This window comes from Carcharhinus amblyrhynchos, chromosome 14, assembly GCF_965287045.1.
Source record: "Carcharhinus amblyrhynchos chromosome 14, sCarAmb.v2.hapA, whole genome shotgun sequence".
NCBI classification, from domain to species: domain Eukaryota; kingdom Metazoa; phylum Chordata; class Chondrichthyes; order Carcharhiniformes; family Carcharhinidae; genus Carcharhinus; species Carcharhinus amblyrhynchos.
In genome coordinates, this window is record NC_137337.1 from 21897915 (window position 1) to 21919567 (window position 21653).

Below are 21653 nucleotides of genomic sequence, written 5' to 3' on the forward strand. Positions count from 1 at the left end.
TTCTATTTTTCCAATCAAAGCGGATAATCTCACCTGTTCACACCTTTTACTCTATTTTCCAATTTATGGCCCACTCAAGTAACCTATCGATATCTCCTTTCAGACTGTGTCTTCCTCACAATTTGTTTACCTACCTATCTTTGTATCATCAACAAATTTGGCTGCCATACCTTCTGTCCCTTCATCCATGCCATTAATATAAAAGATAAATAATTGAGGCTCTAGCACTGATCTCTGTGACAACCCACGAGTTACAGTTTGCAAACATTAATATGATCCATTTATCCCAACTTTTCTATTAGTTAGCCAATCCCCTATTCATGCTAATCACCCACCACCATGAGGTCTTAGGAGGGCACAGCTTCAGAGTAAAGGGATCGTTCCTTTAAGACTGAGATGAGGAGGAATTTCTTCCGTTAGAGGGTGGTGAATCTGTAGAATTCATTGCCATAGAAGACTGTGGAGGCCAGTTCATTGAGTATATTTAAGACAGAAATGGATAGGTTCTTGATTAGTAAGGGGATCAAAAGTTATGGGGAAAAGGCAGGAGAATGGGGTTGAGAAATTTATCAGCTATGATTAAATGGTGGGGCAGATTCAATGGGCCGAATGGCCTAATTCTGCTGCTATATCTTATGATCTTACATTTATACACCACTTTATTGATTGCATTTTGGAAATAATAGTGATGTAAATTGCACACAATCAGTTAGAAGTCATGAACATGATTGCCGGAATTCGACTGCTCTGCTTGCCATGGAATCAGAGCAGGCAAAGAATGGACAATGGAAATGTCTGTTGATCTCAGGCAGAATTTTCCAGTTTTGTTCGAGCAAGGCTGTAAAATCCTGTCCGATGTATTAAAATGGTCTTTTTTGGTCTGGAAATAGCCTTAGTAGGGGACCAGTGGGTCCTGAGTTCCAGCTTATCTTCTGCCAAATTACAATGGCCATTCAAGGAAAGCTCAAGGAAGTCCTTAGTGTTTAAAGGCCTCCCTCTTAAAACAACAACAGTGTCCCCATGTATGTATACAATGATTTCTATAGCCGTGTATACCAAGTAGGATTGAAGAAGGCAAAATAAGAGTGAAATGATGGAAATTGAGAAGGGTGTTTAGGAAGCTAGCTCATCATAGAATTGCTGAGAGAGCAAGTTCCAGAGACGGTACACAGTGGCTTAAGGAGAAGTTGCTGGTAGAATGGAGGGAACAGGAAATGAGAAATAACAATATTGGAAGAATAAAGGGATGAGATTATGGGGACACAAACCTTAAAGGTCAATTTTCTGGGGCATGGGAAACAAAAGCAATTTGATTTGGATTGGTGTCATGTAGATGTGGGTTTAGTATGCCGGGTGATTTGTGCTGTGCAATTCTGTGACGCGGTATTCCCCAATGAGGAGTGGAGCTGGAAGCAAGTGCAGACTGGTAAGTCATGAGTGAATAACCTATGATTCTCCTCATACTTTGGAAGGAAAGTTACAGCTGGGCACCTGTGGTTTTCTGAGGTGTAATTATCTGTGCCATTCACTGCTGGACACTTCAAGAAGTTGGAATCACCTTTAGATTATTGAAGTTAAAAGCAAGACAATTGATGGGTAGATCATGAGTCAAATCAGCCTTGAGGTAATAAAAGTATTGCTTATACCTGTTGAGGAGGCACATCAATGTCTGAGGCAATGGTGTGACTACTAGGAATGGAACCATGAGAGAACAAAACCTGAGAGATGGACTGCAGAGAAGAGACACTTTGTAGACGTTGTCAACAGCAAAAAGATTGGAAAGGGAATTGTGATGACACACACGATGGTACAGATGATTTTTCTTGATGCACTCTCTGTATTGAGTGGGCAGATACCTGTTGTGAAGTCTTGAGTTTATCTGACCGTATCCTCCCTTTACATTACATTAAGCCCAAATTTTAAGCATGTTCCATTAGTCTGGCAAAGAGATATGAACTAAATACTGGCAACAAGTATCATATAGAAACATAGAAATGAGAAACAGGAGAAGGCCATTTGGTCCTTCACATCTGCTCATTTTGATTCATTCTGATCATGGCTGATCATCGAATTCAATATCCTGATCCCCCTTTCCCCCTATATTCCTGATGCCTTTAGCCCCTATAGCTATATCTAATTTCTTCTTGAAGTCAGACGTTTTGGCCTCAACTACATTCTGTGATAATGGATTCCACACATTCACCACCGTCTGGGTGAAGAAATTTCTCCTCACCTCACTGAATGCTTTTAAGGTAAGGATAAATAGATTTTGAACTGTAAAGGAGTTAAGGATTCACGAAAAGATTCGGCATGATCTTATTGAATGGTGGAGCAAGCTCAAGGGGCCAAATGGCCTATTCCTGCTCCTAGTACTTATGTTATTGTGTTATGTTTTATAAAGTTTATCCCTTATCCTCAAATTATGACTGAATAGTGTTGCCAACTAATTTGCAAGTGGATTCATTTGAACAGCTAAAGAAGGAGAAAGAAGCATTTGAGAATTTAAGTAGTACAAAGACAGCTACCTCATGGGAGAGTCAGTGGACAAAAAGAAAAATTCCAAAAGATGGAAGACTTATGCAAAATCAACTTCAAATGTTGGAAGTGCAAAGCAAATTGGCTGGCATCTGAAGGAGAAGAGTAAATTGTTTTGGATGTGACTGAAGGATCAAATTGAAACATTAACATATTTTTCTCTTTCAGTTGGTAGTCAATCTGTTCTGAATTCTCAATCTGTTTGGTATTTATTTAACTGATTTTAAGACTTGTTTAGACAGAGTCATTGGAACGAGTGAAAGTGACTGCATTGATTGAACAATGCAACTTACTAGAAACTGAAGCCCTCCAATTTCAGAGCAAAAGAACATGTGAAATATGGCCCCTCATCCTCTTCAAGTTTAATCCCCCATTCATTAAGATCATGCCAGATCTTCGTCTTCAACGCCACCTTCCACATTATGCTTAATTTTCTTAGTACCCAAAAATATATTGATCTCTACCTTGAACATATTCAACATACGTCTGAGGTAGAAAATTCTGAAGTTTTACAACTCTCTAAATGAAGACATTTTTCCTCATCTCAATCCAAAATGGCCAACCCCTCATTCTGAGTTTGTGATCTCTGCTTCTAGCCACCTCAGTCAAAGGGGCATCCTCCAGCATCTATTCTGTCAAGCCCCAAAAGAACTTGATACCTTTTAAAGTGATCACCTCTCAATCCTCTTAACTGTAGGGAATGTAGGGCCCATCTGATTAATCTTCCTTCATAGAACAATCCCCTATACCCAGAAATTAGTCTAGTCAGCATTCATTACATTCCTTTTCAGGCAAGTATATATAGCAGGCAGTAAAGAAGACAAAAGGTATGTTGGCCTTCATGGTGAGAGGATTTGAGTATAGGGATAGGGATGTTATGCTGCAGTTGTATAGGGTGTTGGTGAGGCCACACTTGGCATATTGTTTTGGTGTCCTTGTCTTTGGAAGGATGTCCTTGCTATAGAGGAAGTACAGCAAAGGTTTACTAGGCCAATTCCTGGGATGACAGTTCTGTCATATGAGGACAGACTAAGTCAGTTAGGATTATATTCACTGGAGTTCAGAAAAGAGAGGGGATCTTATAGAAACTTAGATAATCCTAACAGGATTGGACAGAGTATAATGGTGGGGGAGTCCAAAGTTAGGGGTCATTGTTTGAGAATAGAGAGTAAACCTTTTTGAACTGAGGTGAGGAGAAATTTCTTCACCCAGCGGGTGGTGAATGTGTGGAATTCACTATACTATAGAAAGTAGTTAAGGGCAAAATATTGTGTGATTACAAATAGAAATAAGATAAAGCTCTTGGGACTAAAGGGATCAAGGGATTTGGGAGGAAGGAGAGAATCAGAATATTAAATTCGATGATCAGCCATGATCAAGATGAATACAGACTTGGAGGGCTGAATGGCCTATTCCTGCTTCTAGTTTCTATGTTTCTTGGGTAAGTGCCTGTCCACAGTACTCAGATGTGGTCTCAGTAAAGCTCTCTACAAATGTTTAATCCTATTGTGGTATTGTAATTGGCATTGTAATAATGACCAACATACCACTTGTTTTCCTGATCGCTGTATCTGCATGTTAACATTCCATAACTCATGTAAAAGGACTCCCAGATCCCTCTGAGCATCACTATTCCGCAGTCTAACACCTTTTAAAAAACATTCTGCCTTTCTGCTTTGAAGTGAATAACTTCATTCTTTACCCTCATTATATTCCATCTGCCACACTCTTGTCCATTTGAGTTAACCTGCCTGTACCCTCTTGCAGCCCCTTTGCATCTTCTTCATGGCCGTTCCCACCTAGATTTGTATCATCAGCAGACTTGGATACACTACACTTGATCCCTCCCTCTGCCTAGGCGATTGATAAAGGTTATAAATAGCTAAGGCCCGAGCACTGATCCTTGTAGCACCCCACTAGTTACTACTTACTGAACTGAAAATGTCCTGTTTATCCCTATACTATACAAACCCTCTATCAATCCTAATATATGACTCCACCACCAACACCTCCCCCGTCCCCCCCCCCCCCGCCTTACCACATGGGATATAGAGTGGAATTCTCCAGCGAAGTCCCCCTCCCCTCGTGCCCCACTTCGCCGGAGGCAGGATTATGCAGTCCCACCGAAGTTGATGATAATTTACATTCCTTATCCGTGCCGCCATCAGGGAACTGGCTGCAGGGCTCAACTTTGGCTGGACCGGAAGATCCTGCTGCTGGGAAAGGGCTGGAGAATTCTGCCCATAAATCTGTGTAATAATCTCTTCTGCGGCACCTTGTCAAATGTGTCTTGATACACTATGTCCACTGGTAGCCTCATTTAACCAGCTAGTCGCATCCTCAAAAAAACCCTAACTGATTTATCTAACATAATTTCCCTTTCATAAACACAAGTTGGGTGGCATTTTCTGGCTGTTCTCGCTGGTGGGACCTTAACAGTGCCACCAAAGGATGGCAACCCCCTGCCATGGGTTTCCTGGCAATGGAGGGTGTCAGCACCAACAGGAAACCACGTTGAAAGCGGTGGGATCAGCTCCGCTTCCGCCAAGCATATTGTGGAGGGTGTGGAAAATCCTGTCTGTCATCTTTGCCCTGTCAAAAATTTATTTTGTCTTGTTAGCACCTCCCAAATTAGTAGAATCTGGCATTTTTCTACTACTGATGTCAGGGCAGCTAGTCTGTAGATCCTTTCTTTCCTCTCTCCTTTCTTTCTTGGAGAGCAGAACTAATTTGCTTACTTTCAATTGACAGTCCAAGGGTATGTGGGTTAGGCTGATTGGCCATTCTAATTTGCCCCTTAGTGTCCCAGGATGCAAAGGTTAGAGAGATTATGGGGGTAAATATGTGGGGTTACAAGGATAGGACCTGAGTGGGATTGTTGTCAGTACAGACCCAATAGGCGGAATGGCCTCCTCCTACACTGTAGGGATTCTATAAGTAACTTTTCCACAATCTTGGGAATTCAGCAAGTTTGAAACCAATGCATCCACTATTTCTGTAGCCACCTCATTCTAGCTGACTTCACAGATGGAATTTTAGACTGTTTGAATTAGTGGATAGCATCGAGAATCCATGTAGATTCTCTTCCATTTGCAATAATGAAAGTTCACGCAAATTGCAAGCTGAATTTGATTTTTGAGCTGTGTAGTTTGAAATGCACCATGTCTCAAACCACCATTGTAAAATTTTAAACACTAGCACAAACTATTTTTGTATCACTCAATCAACATCAATAAGAAAGTCAATCTATTTTGAGCTCACGTTTGCTCTAAAACTTCAAGTAACGAACAGGAAAGGAAGGGACAGTAGGAAAGAAAGGGAGGGACAAGCTTTCAGATGCAATCCACATTCAAGTGACCATAAAAACCTTAAAACCCTACAATGCAAAAGGGGTAGTGCGGTGTCACAGTGGTTAGCACTGCTGCCTCACAGCGTCAAGAATCAGGGTTCAATTCCTGGCTTGGGTCACTGTTGATGTAGAGTCTTCACGTTCTCCCCATGTCTGCGTAAGTTTCCTCCCAAAATCCAAAAGATGTGCTGGTTGGGTGGGTTGGCCATGCTAATTCTTCCTCAGTGTGCCAGGTGCATTGACCTAAACAGGTGACAGAGTGTGGTGACTAGGGGATTTTCACAATAACTTCATTGCAGTGTTAATGTAAGCCTACTTGTGACTAATAAAGTTAAAGTTTAATTTTAGCTTGCAGTGACCTTTTTTTAAAGAGGAAGAAGACAAATCTGTATTTAAAAATGGAAATAGTGGTAATTCTGTTATTTTGTAAGTTTGTATTTAGTACCTTTCCTCAAAAGCTTTGCTTGAACAATGTACTCTGTGGCAGGGTGTATAATGTTGGCCCTTCAGCTGATGTGCATCTGCAACCTCTGCCCACAACGTAGTAATTACTGCTGAAGCCATGCAACGTGGCAAATGTTGCTATGGGGAAATGGATTTGCCAAAGTTGGCATGATTCATGCAGGAAAACATTTGCTTTGGCTATCAAAAAGCAAAACTCTCACACAGTACTTACGCTACGAGTGCCATTTCACCCAGTAAGATAATCAAATGCTGCTGCATACATCTGACTGGTGCCACTCAAAGATGAGTTGTAATGGTTCCCCCCTTGTTTCAGTGAGACATTCCTGGAAATGCTGTTCATGCTTTCTGTGTGGCATTTTGGATTTTACCAATCAGACTCAGATACTTGGAGTAGTAAATCACTCCACCACAGTAACAGCCACCACCAAAGGCTCGTTGTCTTTGTTCTGGATTCCCTGCTGCCTGGAGACAGACATCCTTTTATGTTCTGCACCTTAGAAGCACAGAAAATCTCAAGGGGAAGATTCTCCTTGATAATCCCATCAAAAATGGGCAGAATAGGGATGGGGAATAAGGAAAAATTGCAGTTTTGAGACACACCAGCGCTTCATCGCATCAAACTGGGATTCTTCTACATTGCCCACATAGCCATTGCTGCTGTTGACCTTCCCTGCCCTTCAAATGCAAATGTTAGTGCTGATGGGGCTACAGATCCCTGGTGGGTTTTCTTGGCATCAGCTTCATTTACCACGGCTCCTTTGGGCCACTTTACACTGCAGAACCCTCCACCCCCCCAATGAAGGGATAGGATGTGGAAGAAGCCTTCTCCTCCTCATCCAATCTACCCCCTGTGAACTTCTTCTTTTGCCTTAATGTCAATCCCACTGTTCCTTTGTCAATTCCACAACTCAGCTGTTTTATGTTGGATCTCAAAGTTTGTCAGCTTTCCTTCCCAAACTGTCATGTTTTTGTCCCGTTCACAGTATTAATCAATCCCGCTATGTTAGCATTATCCTTAGACTTTAAAAGGTCCCCTTCATTCAGGTAGTTTCTTCAAATATTGAAGAATAGCCGTCTCAATAGCAGCAATCCCACTTAGCAGCAGCGCCCCCCCCCCCCCCCCCCCCACCACTACATTTCCTATTGTCCAGAATTTGTTTAATCCCTCTCAGCAAGTCATTGCCAATAGGCAAGGCTTTTGGGTAAAAACAAACTCTGCACTTGTTAAGACAGCTGACAGGGAGAGAGCCTGTCTTTTCTGTACTAAAATAAAGTTTCTCCTGATGGACAGTTAAAACACATATCCTTTGTAACAGAAGGTAAACAGATACTGTACCGATTGTACAGGCAGGTGCTCAATGTTCCACACTTGTCTATCATTGTACAACGCATCAGAATCAAATGATGTCTCTTTCACTTTTTACTCTGCCTGATTTCTGATGGATTGAAGGAGTATATGTGCTTAAGACACAGGACTGTGACCTGGATCACAGGGGAGGCTTGTCCTTAGACTCCAGGATATGGGTTACCAGACCAGCAGATCCAAGGCAGTAGGAATAAACTTATGTAAAAAAAAACAGGCAGCTGGACTATTTAATCGAGTGACTGACACCACTGAGTTCAAGTAGACACTCACTGTGGACTCTTAACACTCCCTAAATGCCCATCTGACTCGTCCTTGATAATTAATTCTGGAAATTCTGTGAGACTAAGGGTCAATTGGTCCCAGTTTCCCTTTTGAATCACTAAACTCAATATTCCATCATACCACAATCTTAAAATTAGCGCTAGCAATTTCAGGAAACATATTTTTGAATCTCCGAAGCATGAATCTTATTCAACTTCAATGCTTCATTACCTGGGATCTTTACTCACTCAGAAATCTATTGCATTTTCCCTATTCATACCATTTTTTTCAGATGTCAGTATTCCAATACTTTCTTTTCCCCAATAATTGTACTTGCATTTTTTTTCTCCCATTTAAGTTTGTTTCCCTAACAGTTTGAAATTCAGGTTCATGCGTCCCCATTGTAACAATTTTCTCGCATTCCCTCGGGCTGGGATCCTGCTTTGCCCCTGTTTCTGGCAGGTAGGAAAGTCTGTGAGGGTGGAGAATCCAGTAGGAACCCCCAAACAGTTTTTACACCAGCCGGACTTCCCATTCCCATTGTCGCCACGCTCCCGCCAATGACATAATAACATAGGTATTCCTGCCATGTAAGGTCAGGACCTCCATAACCATATATTTAAATATCATCAGTAGGCTTCCCCGCTGTATTGTCCCCCTACATTAAGATTCCCCACCCCGTCCTGCCCTGCCCCGCCCATTGGGATGTCACACCGGGCAGGGTTTACTATATTTCTTGACAAATGGGGCCCTGGCAAACAGCTCCTGTGGGAGAGAAGAGGGGCACATGTACGTACAGGCCTCCCTTCCCCTTGGTGGGTGGGTGTGGGTGTGGGGGGGGGGGGGGGGGGTTGGAATGGCCATGACTGGCAATACCAGACACTGCCTCTTGGCACAGAGGGAGGATTCCATTGGGGAATTCTGTGGAGGTGTGGGGAGGGAGCAGCGTTCCAATGTCACTGGGTTGGGGGAATAGCATCCAGTGTCCATGGGGGAGCATGAGCTAGGTAGGGATCCCATGTTCATTGAGGGGGTGGGCGTGCGTGGGGAAGATTCCTGGAGTACTCCGTGTCTGGGGTGGGGGGGAGGGGAATGGGCAGGGGCATTTATTTTTTTTTAGATCGGGTCTCCCCAGTCTCATGAAAGCTGAGGTTGCTGGTGGGTGGGATCACCTCCAGAACTTCTTTGACTAAGTGTCAACAAATATGATGGGAGAAGCTGGCAGTGGTGCTGGTGGGCCACACACTGATTTTCCTGCCTGAGTTGACACTTTGTCAAAAAATGATAAAATTCTGTCCTCGGTCTTTCGTTGTATTAGTTCTTACCATGATGTGCTGAAGACAATCTATGGAATTTGTGGGCCTTCACTCTATTTCTTATTGTCTTTTTGCTATCATGTAGACTTGTCATGATTTTCCACTAGTCTTCTTACAGCTCCTAATTATGCACCCACCTGAGAAGTTGGTTAGCTCAGTTGGCTGGATAGCTGGTTTGTGATGTGGTGTGACACCAGCAACACGGGCTCAATTTCTGTACCAGCTGAGGCCCTGCCTTCTCAACCTTGCCCATTGCCAGAGGTGTGGTGATCCTCAGGTTAAATCACCATCGGTCAGCCTATGGTGGTATTGCTGGGGTACTGCCAAGGCATGGCTATTCTACCCCTCCCCCCCCGAAGAGATGGGAGGCCTATAAGTACATGTGCCCCTCTTCTCTCCCACAGGGACTGTTTGCCAGGGCCCCATTTGTCAAGAACTATTGTACAACTCCCCTCGGTGTGACATCCTAATGAGCGGGGCAGGGCGGGACAGGGTGGTGAAACCTAATGTAGGAGGACAATACAGTGGGAAAGCCTACTGATGACAATAAGGAACAGAGTGAAGGCACACAAATTCCATAGATTGTCTTCAGTACATCATGGTAAGAACTAATAAAAGGAAAGACCGAGGACAGAATTTTATCATTTTTTGACAAAGTGTCAACTCAGGCAGGAAAATCAGTGTGTTTCTATGGCAACTTTACCTTAATACGCTTACCTGTCACTCATCTTTATAAATCAGAACCAATTAACCAGTATTTCACTCCTTTTTTCAGTCCTGCTCGATCTGGCCTTACCTGTTCGTACATTCTCCTCAAATCTGCTTGCCCAAAGTTCAAACCTCTAATGCTGCTGTCACTATTTCCCCTTCATTTTCCATACCCTATGACCAGCTGGTCCTATGACCACTGCTGTCCATGTGCTGTCCTACCTCAAGTGCAGCCTAATCTTCTCAATGCCATTTTGTTCGGTGCACCAATCTCAGACCATGTCTCTAAATTCATGACTCTTTTTCCTCCTACCAATACCCATTCAATATCCCATATGTTAAAACCCTCCATTGTTCAAACACTACCTTTGCTGGAACACTGAAATAGCTCAGCATTGCTGGGTGTCAGATCCTGTCACAAATTCCCACCAGTGCTTTTACTTCATTTCCCTTATTTAATTCTAAGCAAAGAGATTTAGTTTCACTTTTATCCACCAGGATGGTTTGCCCTATGGCAACTTTCTGTTGTCCACACTCCATCTTCACTACTTCCTCGCATAAGGCTACCAAAAAGTTGATAAAAAAAATTAGAGCATGAGGTAAACTAGCCAGAAATATAAAAACAGCTTGTGAGAGATCTTATAACTGTATAAATAGTAAGAGAGTGGCTAAAGTAAATATTCATTCTTTAGTAGCAGTGACAGTAGAAATGATCATGGGAATGTGGAGGCAGTGAATAAATATTTTGTGTCTGTCATCTTTGTATAAGACACAGATTCCATATCAGAGGTCACAGATAGCCTAGGGGCTAAAAAGAGTGAAGTAATAAGGAAAATTAGTATCAGCAGAGATAAAGCATTGGAGAAATTTAAGGAAACTAAATTCTGAAAAATATCTGAGACCAGATGGCCTCTGCCCTAGAGTTCTAAAAGTGATAGCTGTAGAGAAAGTGGAGTGTGTGCGAGGGGTGGGAGGAAGAGAGTGTGTGCAGGAGGTGGGGGGGTGAAGAGAGTGTGTGTGAGGGGTGGGAGGAAGAGAGTGTGCGTGAGGCTTGGGGGGGTGGAGCGTGCGTGAAGAGTGGGAAGAAGTGCAACGTTACTGTGCCTTAGAGAAATATATTTTTAATAATGTTCCCTGCAGTTTGTAAGGAGGCGTTTTTTTTGTTTTTGGTATTGAACTGACTAAAAGGTCAGGAGCATCATGAGGCCCTGCTTCCACAAAATCAAGGTCAAGTGAGCTTTTGCCTTTCTGCTCCATGAGAGGTTTCTGTCTTCCCTGAGCTTGCCTTAGGATACCTGCATTATGGTATGACAGGTGTACCACCCCAGTCAAACTCCCCACCTGCCACTGTCTATGAGGTCTGCAGTGGCATATTTTATTATTGCTTAAATGGTTTAAATGGGGCTTTGTTTATTTTTTTATCTAGGCCTAATATATTCTCTGGGAGTACATTATAACCTTTTTTGAATTGTTGTGGGAACACTGATTGACTGGTTAGGTGAGATCGTTATTTTCTCTCCCAAGGGTTCTTTTACTTTCAGTTTTTGTTGCTGGCTACTGAGAAGCTGTTAGACTCTAGACTGAAAAGCAGTATTTCTATGTTCCTCCTTGGTATTGGAAATTTAGCTCTTGGTGGCTGGATGGTTAGTAACCAGAGGCAAGAATTGCTTCCGTCTCTTGAAGTGGTTTGCTGGCTAAAAGCTAGAGGTCAGCAGCGGTTCTATCTCTATCTCGCGGTGTGCTGGGAGCTACTAGTCTCGGAAGTCAGAGTTCAATTCTCTATCCAAAGGACTAATTCGCAGCAAGTGTTGCAGAGCGTGGAAATCCAGCATCACATGAGCATCCTTGTTTTCAGTGCTAAACATGGGACGGGTATATGTTTGTAAGGAGGTTTGTTGGAACAGTGCATTTGGTTGTTAAAGATTATACAATATGTTTTTTTTTCTGGTTTATCATTGGTAAAAGTTGTCGTTAATTTTCTTTCTATATGTTAACCGTATTCTAAAATAAATTTTGTTTGATAAAAGCTCCTTAGTGGGTCAATTGAGTCATATCTGGAATGAAACATCTTATGTGCTCACCTTAGCCAAATTTAAAATGCAAACCTTGTGGTCTAGGCTGACTTCATAAAATACTTTGGAGTTTCTGACCTGGATTATAATAAGAGTGAGGGATTTGGGGGGGGTGGTAGAGGGGTGGGGGTGGAGAATGTGTGTGAGGGATGGGGTGGGGGGAGAGAGAGAGTGAGAGAGTGTGTGGGGGGTTGGGAGGGAGAGTGTGTGTGTGAGTGTGGGGGAGGCAGAAGAGTGTGTGTGAGGTGTGGGGGGAAGAGAGACTGTGTGAGTTGTTGGGGGAGAGTGTGTGTGAGGGGTGGGGGGGAGAGAGTGTGCGTGTGAGAGGTGGGGGGCAGAGAGAGTGTGTGAGGTGTGGGAGGAGAGTGTGTGTGAGGGGTGGGGGTAGAGAGAGAGAGTGTGTGAGGGATGGGGGGAGAAAGAGTGTACATGAAGCATGGGGGGAAGAGACAGCATGTGTGGAGGATGGAGGGAAGAGAGAGTGTGTGTGAGGGATGGGGGAGAGACTGAGTGTGTGAAGGATGGGGGGAGAGAGAGTGTGTGCGAGGGTTGGGGGCAAGAGAGCCTGTGTTTGAAGGGTCAGGGGTAGAGAGAGTGTGTGAGAGGTAGGGGGAGAGGGTGTTTGAAGGGTGCGGGGTAGAGAGAGTGTGTGAGGGATGAGTGGGAGAGAGAGATTGTGCGAAGGATGGGAGGAAGAGAGAATGTGTGTGGGGGGAAGAGAGAGTGTGTGTAAAGGGTGTGAGGAGGAGAGAGAGTATGTGTGAGGGGTGGGCTTTGGCCTTAGATCCCTGAGTGGGGGCAACCCAAAAATGACGCCCAGCACAGGGCCCCACAACCTGTAAATACACCTCTCTACACATCAAAGGCTGAAGTTAGTCATGAAAGCGGCTCACCACTGCTTTCTGAAGGGAGGGACAATAAATGCTGATCTTGCCAGCAATGCTTGGATTCTAAGAACAAATTGTAAAAACAAACTGGTGTGCACATTTTAAATGCCTTACCTATTCTTTTGTTCCTGTGGTACATTGCGTTGGTTATCATGCATGTGAGAACAAATGGATCTTACAGTCGACCTTTGAACCATGCTCTTTACTAAAAATCTGCACCCGGCTATCTTATATCGACTCTGTACACATTCATTCAGGAAAGCAAAATAAACTCCTGACCTAAATATAATAAGAATGAATGCTGTTTCCCAAGAAAAAAAACACAAAACGAGGCCAGAATAAAACTATGGTATATCACCACAAAATAAACCTCCTGTCACCTTTATTTGAAATCCCTCTAACCTGACAATTATAGAAATATCCTTGGTACTGTGAGGTTTAGTGGAGATATGTTCAGGTCTGTTATCAATTCGGATGCTGGCTAGAGCTTCACACCTCTGCCACTGAAGCTTCTGCCTGTGACTGCATTCTGCACTTGTCTCTTTCAATACAGATCGAGTCTGTTTGGTAGCCCATAGGTCTTGTCCTCCCATCTCCCTCAGATTTAGCCGTGAAGCTGCAGGGATGGTTTTCAGGCTGATCCTTGATGCAATATGCCCACGGTATCTGTAGATCAGTCTGCGTACTTGTAACTGTGCTAGGAGAACAGGGTATTTCCCTGGCTGTTATTGGTGCCACAACGGCACTAATCACAATGATACAACCTTCACTGGCCTTACCTGAAATGTTGTTTTCACACTTGCGGCACACTTGGAGAAAGGTGACGCTAAGCCTCCCCACTTTGTCTTATGCCTCACAAATCATGTGCATCAAAACCTTTGTACCAGAGGGGTTAAATGGGGGATTTTCAGAGATATGTAATGAGATCCGGCTAAATGTAAACCAGCACAGATAATATCTGCAATAAACAGGACCAGTTGGTCAATCAGAACAAAAGCATAAAAGTTGGCAAATTATGTTATAGTTGTATAGAACATTGGTTAGGCCACATTTAGAATACTGTGTCCAACTCTGGTCACCACACTACCAGAAGGACGTGGAGTCTTTAGAGAGAAAAGCTTTGCCTGGATGTTGCCTGGTATGGAGGGTATTAGCTACAAGGAGAGATTGAAAAAAAAGAAATTGTTCTCCCTGGAAAGGCGCAAGCTGAGGGGCAACCTAATAGAAGTTTATAAAATTATGAGGGGTATGGATGGGGTGAATACTTGGAAGCTTGTTCTCAGGGCAGAAATGACAATTATAAGGGGGCACAAGTTCAAGATGGGGGGGGAAGGTTCAGTGGAGATGCGCTGGGGGGGAAGATTTTTACACAGAGGGTGGTGGGGGCCTGGAATGCACTGCTAAATGAGATGGTTGAGGTAGTTACATTAGCCACATTTAAGACTTATCTTGATAGACATATGAACAAACGAGGAATAGAGGAATATAAGCAGTTGGTCTAGATAGGTGATCGGCACAGGCTTGGAGGGCTGAACGGCCTGTTCCTGTGCTGTACTGTTCTTTGTTCTTTGTTCAAGGCCATGCTGTTAACTTTGTTTCAATGGATTGACTTGCTCAGTGTATCGTTTTTTTTGTTTCTGTTGACAGGAACTCCAGTTTGGTTCTACATGCAAATCGCACCCATAAGAAATGAATACGACAAGGTGGTTTTATTTTTATGCACTTTCAAAGACATTACAGTATTTAAACAACCCATCGAAGATGAGTCAACGAAAGGTAGTGTTTCCTTTCTACTGATTTAATGTATTTGTAATGAGGAAATTTGCTGCAGTTTGCATTAAGTATGCTTTATTTATTGTACAGAAGTAATAAAATATGATATAACATTCCGTTTTCTAGTGTTTTATAATCATATAATAATGATGATGTCTGCAATGTTGTGCATTGGTAGCTTCTATCATTGTTCAGTTGGACAGTGTATGGTCCAGTGCATGATTGAAAACTAATTTTATTTTACTCAGTGGATCACTTAAACATCTGAATATATCGTTTACGTTATGTTTCATCTCATTGTTTCCTCCCTCAGCAATCATTTGTGGCCTTGGATCTTTCATGTGTTCTGTAACGACATTTCTAAAAATATTTGACACGTTATTACCACCCTGAGGTTGTGCATTTCCCAGGCTAATCCTCTACTTACCAAATGGCCCCTCAAAGATAGCTTGTGCATGATTTCATTGACATTGCCTGTTAATCAATGGCCCCAGAATGGGAGGAGGCAATTAAAATACAAGGCAACAGCTTCATTCATTTCAGTGTCTTGAGCAGGAACAAATCCAGGTACTAAAACCAGGCTCCTGATTGTTAGTGATTGCTTCAATCCTTTATTCCCGCTTTGATTTTGAAGCCAGTAACTTTCGGTGCTGTGATCTGTTTCATGCAGTGAGGCCGCTTTTGCATTAACTTGTACAGGGCTGTCACAGTCACTTTCTCAGCAAAGGATTGTGAGTATTCGCTACAGGTCCTTGATATCTCCTGGGTAAAGCGGCACTTTAAAAGGAAAAATCTGTTCAAGAATTAGTTGCCGCATTTGGTAATAGAGCTACAGGGCCTCTGGACTCAAGATTCCAGCCCTGAGATCTCTGTTGGATCGTAACCAACAAGGAAACATTATGAAGTATGCTTATCTGAAGCACTAGGAACTTTCTCCTCCTTACTCCACACAACACCACATGTGAGGGAGGGGTTGAACACAGGAGGAACGTGTGGGAATGGGGGTACACAGTTGCAGGTGTGAGGGACAGCTTGAATACTGTAGAGGGGTATGGGAATGGGGGTACACAGTTGCGGGTGTGAGGGACAGCTTGAATACTGTAGAGGGGTATGGGAATGGGGGTACACAGTTGCGGGTGTGAGGGAGAGGTTGAATACTCTTGAAGGGTTGAGGGAATCAGAGAGGGGAACACTGTTGTGAGTGTGAGGGAGGGGTTTGAACACCGTCGAAGGGTGAGGGGTGCTAGCATTGTTAATAGAGTGGGGTTATGCAGTTTCAGAGGCAATCTTAAGCCAGTCAGTTTTTATTTAAAGATCACTGAAAAATGTAATTTGATTTAGAAATGCTGGCCAGGGGATAATTGATAAATGCAGATGTTATTTCTGAAAATGATATTTCTACTGTGAATCAGAGCTGGAAATAGCTCAAACATTGGGAGGTTTAAACTCTTATTTGCCAAAATATGACAGCTAGTGCTGGAAAAAGGGGTATAGTTTGTCTTTTCCCAACAATTGTGAGCTATAAGGTAGGTGGACTCTCCATTTTTGAAGTAGCTTGTTTCTGTGCTGTGCATTCTATGTAGGAATGACCGTGATCGGTAATCTATGACCTTGGTACCATATGTGGCCCATTAAATATATGAATTATTAAGTATTTTCTATAATTTGTTACAAAATATTCAGCTTAAATATGTTTAATCTTGTTCATGGGGTCATAACTAGTGAACAAGTCCAGTTTTAATCTTGCAGTCCATTGAGATGAAGGAGGGCCACTCATGCGACCCACTGAATAACCTAAGTTGCCCATCAACGACCTTGAGATTTTAAGAGGTTCAGTCTGGCTTTAAGTAGCGTAGGTGAACCTTAGGTTGTGTTAGCCTTTCATGGAGATGGTCCCCTGCTGAGGCCTGCAGCCATTCAGGAGTGTGCTTAGCGCTGTGCTGAACATCACTGCGAATTAAATTAATAGTCAGGAGGCAGCATGGTGGCACAGTGGTTAGCACTGCTGCCTCACAGTGCCAGGGATCCAGGTTCGATTCCTAGCTTGGATCACTGTCTGTGCAGAGTCTGCACATCCTCCCTGCGTCTGCGTGCATTTCCTCCAGGTGTTCTGGTTTCCTCCCACAGTCTGAAAGACATGCTGGTTAGATGGATTGGCCATGCTAAATTCTCCCTCAGTGTACCCGAACAGGTGCCAGAGTGAGGTGACTAGGAGATTTTCACAGTAACTTCATTGCAGTGTTAATGTAAGCTTCTACTTGTGGCATTAATAAATAATAAATTTAACAAAAAGCATCATGATCCCCATGTCAGTTTCCCAGCCTAATCCAATTTTTCTCCCAGTGAGATTAATCAATGCAATAAATTGGTCCATCAACAAAGTAAGCTGTTGAAGTGTGATCTGTGAAGGGAAACCCATCTGATATCTTGAGTAGGGCAGGGGTATACTGATTTTTTGTGTAATCTGTCCATTGAGGCCTTTGAGTGACCGGACCTACCTGAGGCCAGCGTCAGATTTATTTGCTTCAGTGCAGTGTTGTTTCCTAGAGTACTAATAATTTGATACAACACTTCAACAGTTTGGGGTGGCACGCTGGCACGCTGGCACAGTGGTTAGCACTGCTGCCTTACAATGCCAGGGACCCAGGTTTGATTCCCACTGTGGGTGGTGTTTGCACATTCTCCTCGTGTCTGTGTGGGTTTCCTCTAGGTGTTCCGGTTCCCTCCCACAGTCCAAAGACGTCCAGGTTAGGTGGATTGGCCATAGTAAGTTGCCCCTTGGTGTCAGAGGGATTAGCAGGGTAAACACATAGGTTTACTGGGATAGAGCCTGGTTGGGATTGTTGTCAGTGCAGGCTTGATGGGCGAATGGCTTCTGCACTGCAGGGATTCAATGATTCACATTGGCTGTGTTCTGCTGCTTAGAATTAATGGAAGATGGTTAAATATTTACCTCTTGCTCAAGACATCATCCCATTTTCTTGATTTGTTAGTGGTATACTATGTCCCTTTTGTTTGAGAAGGGTAGAAAGCGAAGGATAATCTATTGACTTGTGGGGCTGTTGCTTGGTTATAGCCTTTGAAAAATGCTGCAATTTACTGCCATAAGAATGACTTGAGGCTGCATTGTACATTCATTGCAATTTGTGATGTTCTGTAAGGCTGGTCTGCAAACATACATTGAACGTTTGCTCAGTGACAAGGGGATAAATTGTTTATTCATATCAGCTACGGGTTGGAGTCCACACAAAAAGGTCACAGTTTAATCATTTGCGTGATGGAATTTGTCAGCTGGTCTCCTAGTGGAGGGCAGGACTCGCTAAATAAACTACCCAAGCAAAATTGATAGACTTGTAGTTGATTTCTATCCACTTTCAGACAGATGGATGACTGGTGAACAAATGAAGAGGTTATGGTAGCCGACAAGAGAATCGCAGGGAGACAGAGTGATGGGAAAATGGAAACACAGTGGATGAAAAGTACCTCAATTCTAGCAGTAGTCAGGGACTGGGAAATATTTATGACCAAGCATTTCCCATCCACTTAAAGCATATTTAAAGCAACATTTCAAATCATACAATTAATAAAGTCCTATTTTAAACAAAAACGCAAGTGAATCATTGCACATTTTGCACTTCAATAAATACCACGAACACCAGGATTATTTTAGCTTTGGAAAAAGAAAAAACCTTTCCCTTTCCGTGTTCACAATTTGTATACTGACAACTTTCATATGAGGAATATTTACTGATGTTCCGCTCCTGTTTCTGGGGGACTGGCACATTGAATCATTGAATCGTAGAACCCTTACAGTGCAGAAAGAATCCATTCGGCCCATCGGGTTTGCACTGACAACAATCCCATCCAGGCCCTATTTCCATAACCCCCTATATTTATCCTAGCTGGTCCCCCTGACACTAAGGGGCAATTTAGCATGGCCAATCCGCCTAACCCACACATCTTTGGACTGTGGAAGGAAACTGGAGCACCCAGAGGAAACCCACGCAGACACAGGGAGAATGTGCAAACTCCACACAGTAAGTGACCCAAGCCAGGAACACGGCGGCTGGGTGAGACCGAAAATGGCTTTCACATCAGCAGAATTTCCCAATCAATTGTCCCTGCCCCCCTCCAGAGGTAACGGGAACCTCGACTTTAAAAGTTGCATACATTTAAACATCATTATCAGGCCTATGTCTGATAGACCCCCATGTTAAATTGTCCAATCGCATTGGAGTGAATCATGACAGGTCTCCCATGCCAGTGCCTGGCAAGCAGAACCCGCTGGTGGACAGCCCCTGGTGGGAGAAGGTCAAGTCTGGACAGTACCCTGGCACTTCACCCTGGCATGGGGCAGGGAGAAGAGGAAGTGGGATGTTGTTTGAGGGAAGGGGCAGGGAAGATGGAATTTTGTAATGGGGTCGGAGGTGGGGGGTGAAATTTTTTTGATGGCTGGGGGAATGACGGAGTAGGTGGGGGGTGGTGGCATTCCATGCTTCTACGTTTAATTCTTTGTATCGGGACGCCCTTGAAAAAGTGCCTGAATCTTTTAAAAATCTAAGTTGCCAGTGGGATACGCTCAGTCAGTGTTGTGTCGTGGGACCCACCACAATACAATTTTTTTGTCCATCAGTTTTAAATTATGATGGGAAAATCTGCCGGTGGTGTACTCTCTGTTTTCCCCGCCCATAACGACTCTTTGCCAAAAAAAGGCAAAATTCCACCTCTAATGTGCAATCAAACCATTGAACTGACCTTTTTTTTTGATATGTTTGTTGAAGATTTTCATATATTTTACACAGCAAACAAACAGATACAGATCCACACAGTGATTGCGTGTACATTCCAATGCGACTGGGCTCAGGGCTCCCTGTGGCCAGGAGGACAAGCCCCTGGCACCCCGGCACCCACCCCCACCCAAGCGCCGTCTAACTGCAGAAAGACAGAGCAACGCCGCTGGAGAACAAACTGAGCTCCCAAACAGCCAAGGCTATAAACTAGCGAGCGGAGAAAAGAGAGAGAGAGGGAGAGGCAGAATTCAGTGCTTTCCACATTCTCAGGATATCGCACAGTGCTTTATTGTCAACACATTACTTTTGAAGTGTTACATAAACAAACACGGTGGCCAATTAGTGCACAAAGTCCCAAAAAAAAGCAAAAAGAAATGATTGGTTAATCTGTTCCTGATGAAGTTGGTTGAGGACATCCAAAGAGGGCCGTGGGGTGGCTTATTGCCTATTGAACATGAAGGCGGGGACCTGTTTTGACATCTCAGCTGGCAATACAGCGCTCCCTCAGCACTGTACTGAAACACCAAGCTGTATTCATGCGCCAAAGTCCTTGCGCTGACAATGTTCCAATTCAGAGGTGAGAGCAAGCCACCTTGATACTTATGAGATGACAGGGGTTGGAGGTGCCAGGGTGGGGCTCCAATTTTAACCTAACCTGCCCTAAGGGAATGGGACAGGTTTGGGTTGGACACCCGTTTCCTATTGCACCTGCTTTTATTGATCATTGAAATCGATGAAGTGGAAAGTCAAGTGGAGCGTAAAACAAGCTTTCCACCTGAACCTGACTCTTTGTCAATGGAGAAATTCGGCTGAAATTGTCACCTTAGTGGAGAACTGTGTAGTTGTGTTTTTTTTTGGTTGCTAGACTAATTGTTGCCTTTATAAAGGTCTATACAGCTGATTAATCTGTAAACATCACAGGGTAGTTTTTTTTTACACATGCTCCTTTAATAATGCATATTTGTTATGTTGTAAGCTTGCTGTAAAGTAGAGTAGGAGGCCAAGTTGTCATAACATGTGTGCACTGACTGATGAACATGCAGAAACAGTGAAGGATTGCATTATAAATATCTGAATTATGAATAGGTGGATACCAAGAGGGAGAAATTGGTCTCAATTCTGCACCCATTTGCAGGGGTAAAATAGAAGGCAAAAATATCAATTTCAGAGCATAATCTCTCAACGTTCAAGAGGACATTTTTTATTCATTTTTGGGACATGGATGTTGCTTGAAGGACAACATTTATTGCCCATCCCTAGTTGAGAGTCAACCACATTACTGTGGCTCTGGAGTCACATGTAGGCCAGATCAGGTAAAGGTCATTAATGAACCAGATGTTTTTTTCTGACAATGATTTCATGGTCATAAAGTCATAGAGGTTTACAGCATGGAAACAGGCCCTTCGGCCCAACTTGTCCATGCCACCCTTTTTTTATGAAGTTCGTCCCCATTGCCCATGTTTGGCCCATATCTCTCTATACCCACCTTACCCATTTAAGTGTCTAAATGCTTTTTAAAAGTCAAAATTGTATCCGCCTCTAATACTACCTCCGGCAGCCTTTTCTAGACACTAACCACCCTCTGGTCTTCAGTAGATTCTTAATTCCAGATATTTTAAATTCAAATTCCACCATCTGTCTTGGCAGGATTCAAACCTGGGTCCCCGGAACATTAGCTGAGTTTCTGGATTAATGGTTTACTAAAAGTACCACTAGGCCATCGCTTCCGCCTGAAATGTATCAGCCCTGTGCTGAGTTAGACAATGTTTAGATGTCTAATAAGTCTTAGATGTTTCTTAAATATGTGAATGAGTGGCCTAATACATTTTTCAATGGCCCAGGGCCTGATCCACTCAGATTTTTTTGGTTCGTAGTTGAGCCTAATCAGTGGTCCCACAAGGGCTGGACTTTTAGAAACTGACCTTTATGTGGGGCGGGGTGCTGGTTGGGGAGGAGGAATGTTCCTCGCTGCACCATAGTAACTCCTAAGAGTTACTATGCTAGCTGCAAGTTCCCCTCCCTCCCATCTCCCATTTCCTCCTCATGGCTTATATGATGGCTATTTTCAGTCCAACAGCTGGCCTGAAGTGGTCCTCATCAGACTGGCGAACTGCCTCTAGATACCTGCTTG

The 21653-nt window shown here is 43.4% G+C and overlaps 1 protein-coding gene across 2 annotated transcripts in view; it reads left to right on the forward strand.

Moving 5' to 3' along the window:
• LOC145352483 (voltage-gated delayed rectifier potassium channel KCNH5) overlaps window positions 1-21653 on the forward strand; it is a 302642-nt gene that overhangs the window by 88040 nt on the left and 192949 nt on the right. For both annotated transcript variants that reach the window (XM_080202395.1, XM_080202397.1), the window contains exon 4: window positions 14607-14735. In XM_080202395.1, the coding sequence (XP_080058521.1) occupies window positions 14607-14735 (129 nt within the window). The remainder of the gene's footprint in view (window positions 1-14606; window positions 14736-21653) is intronic.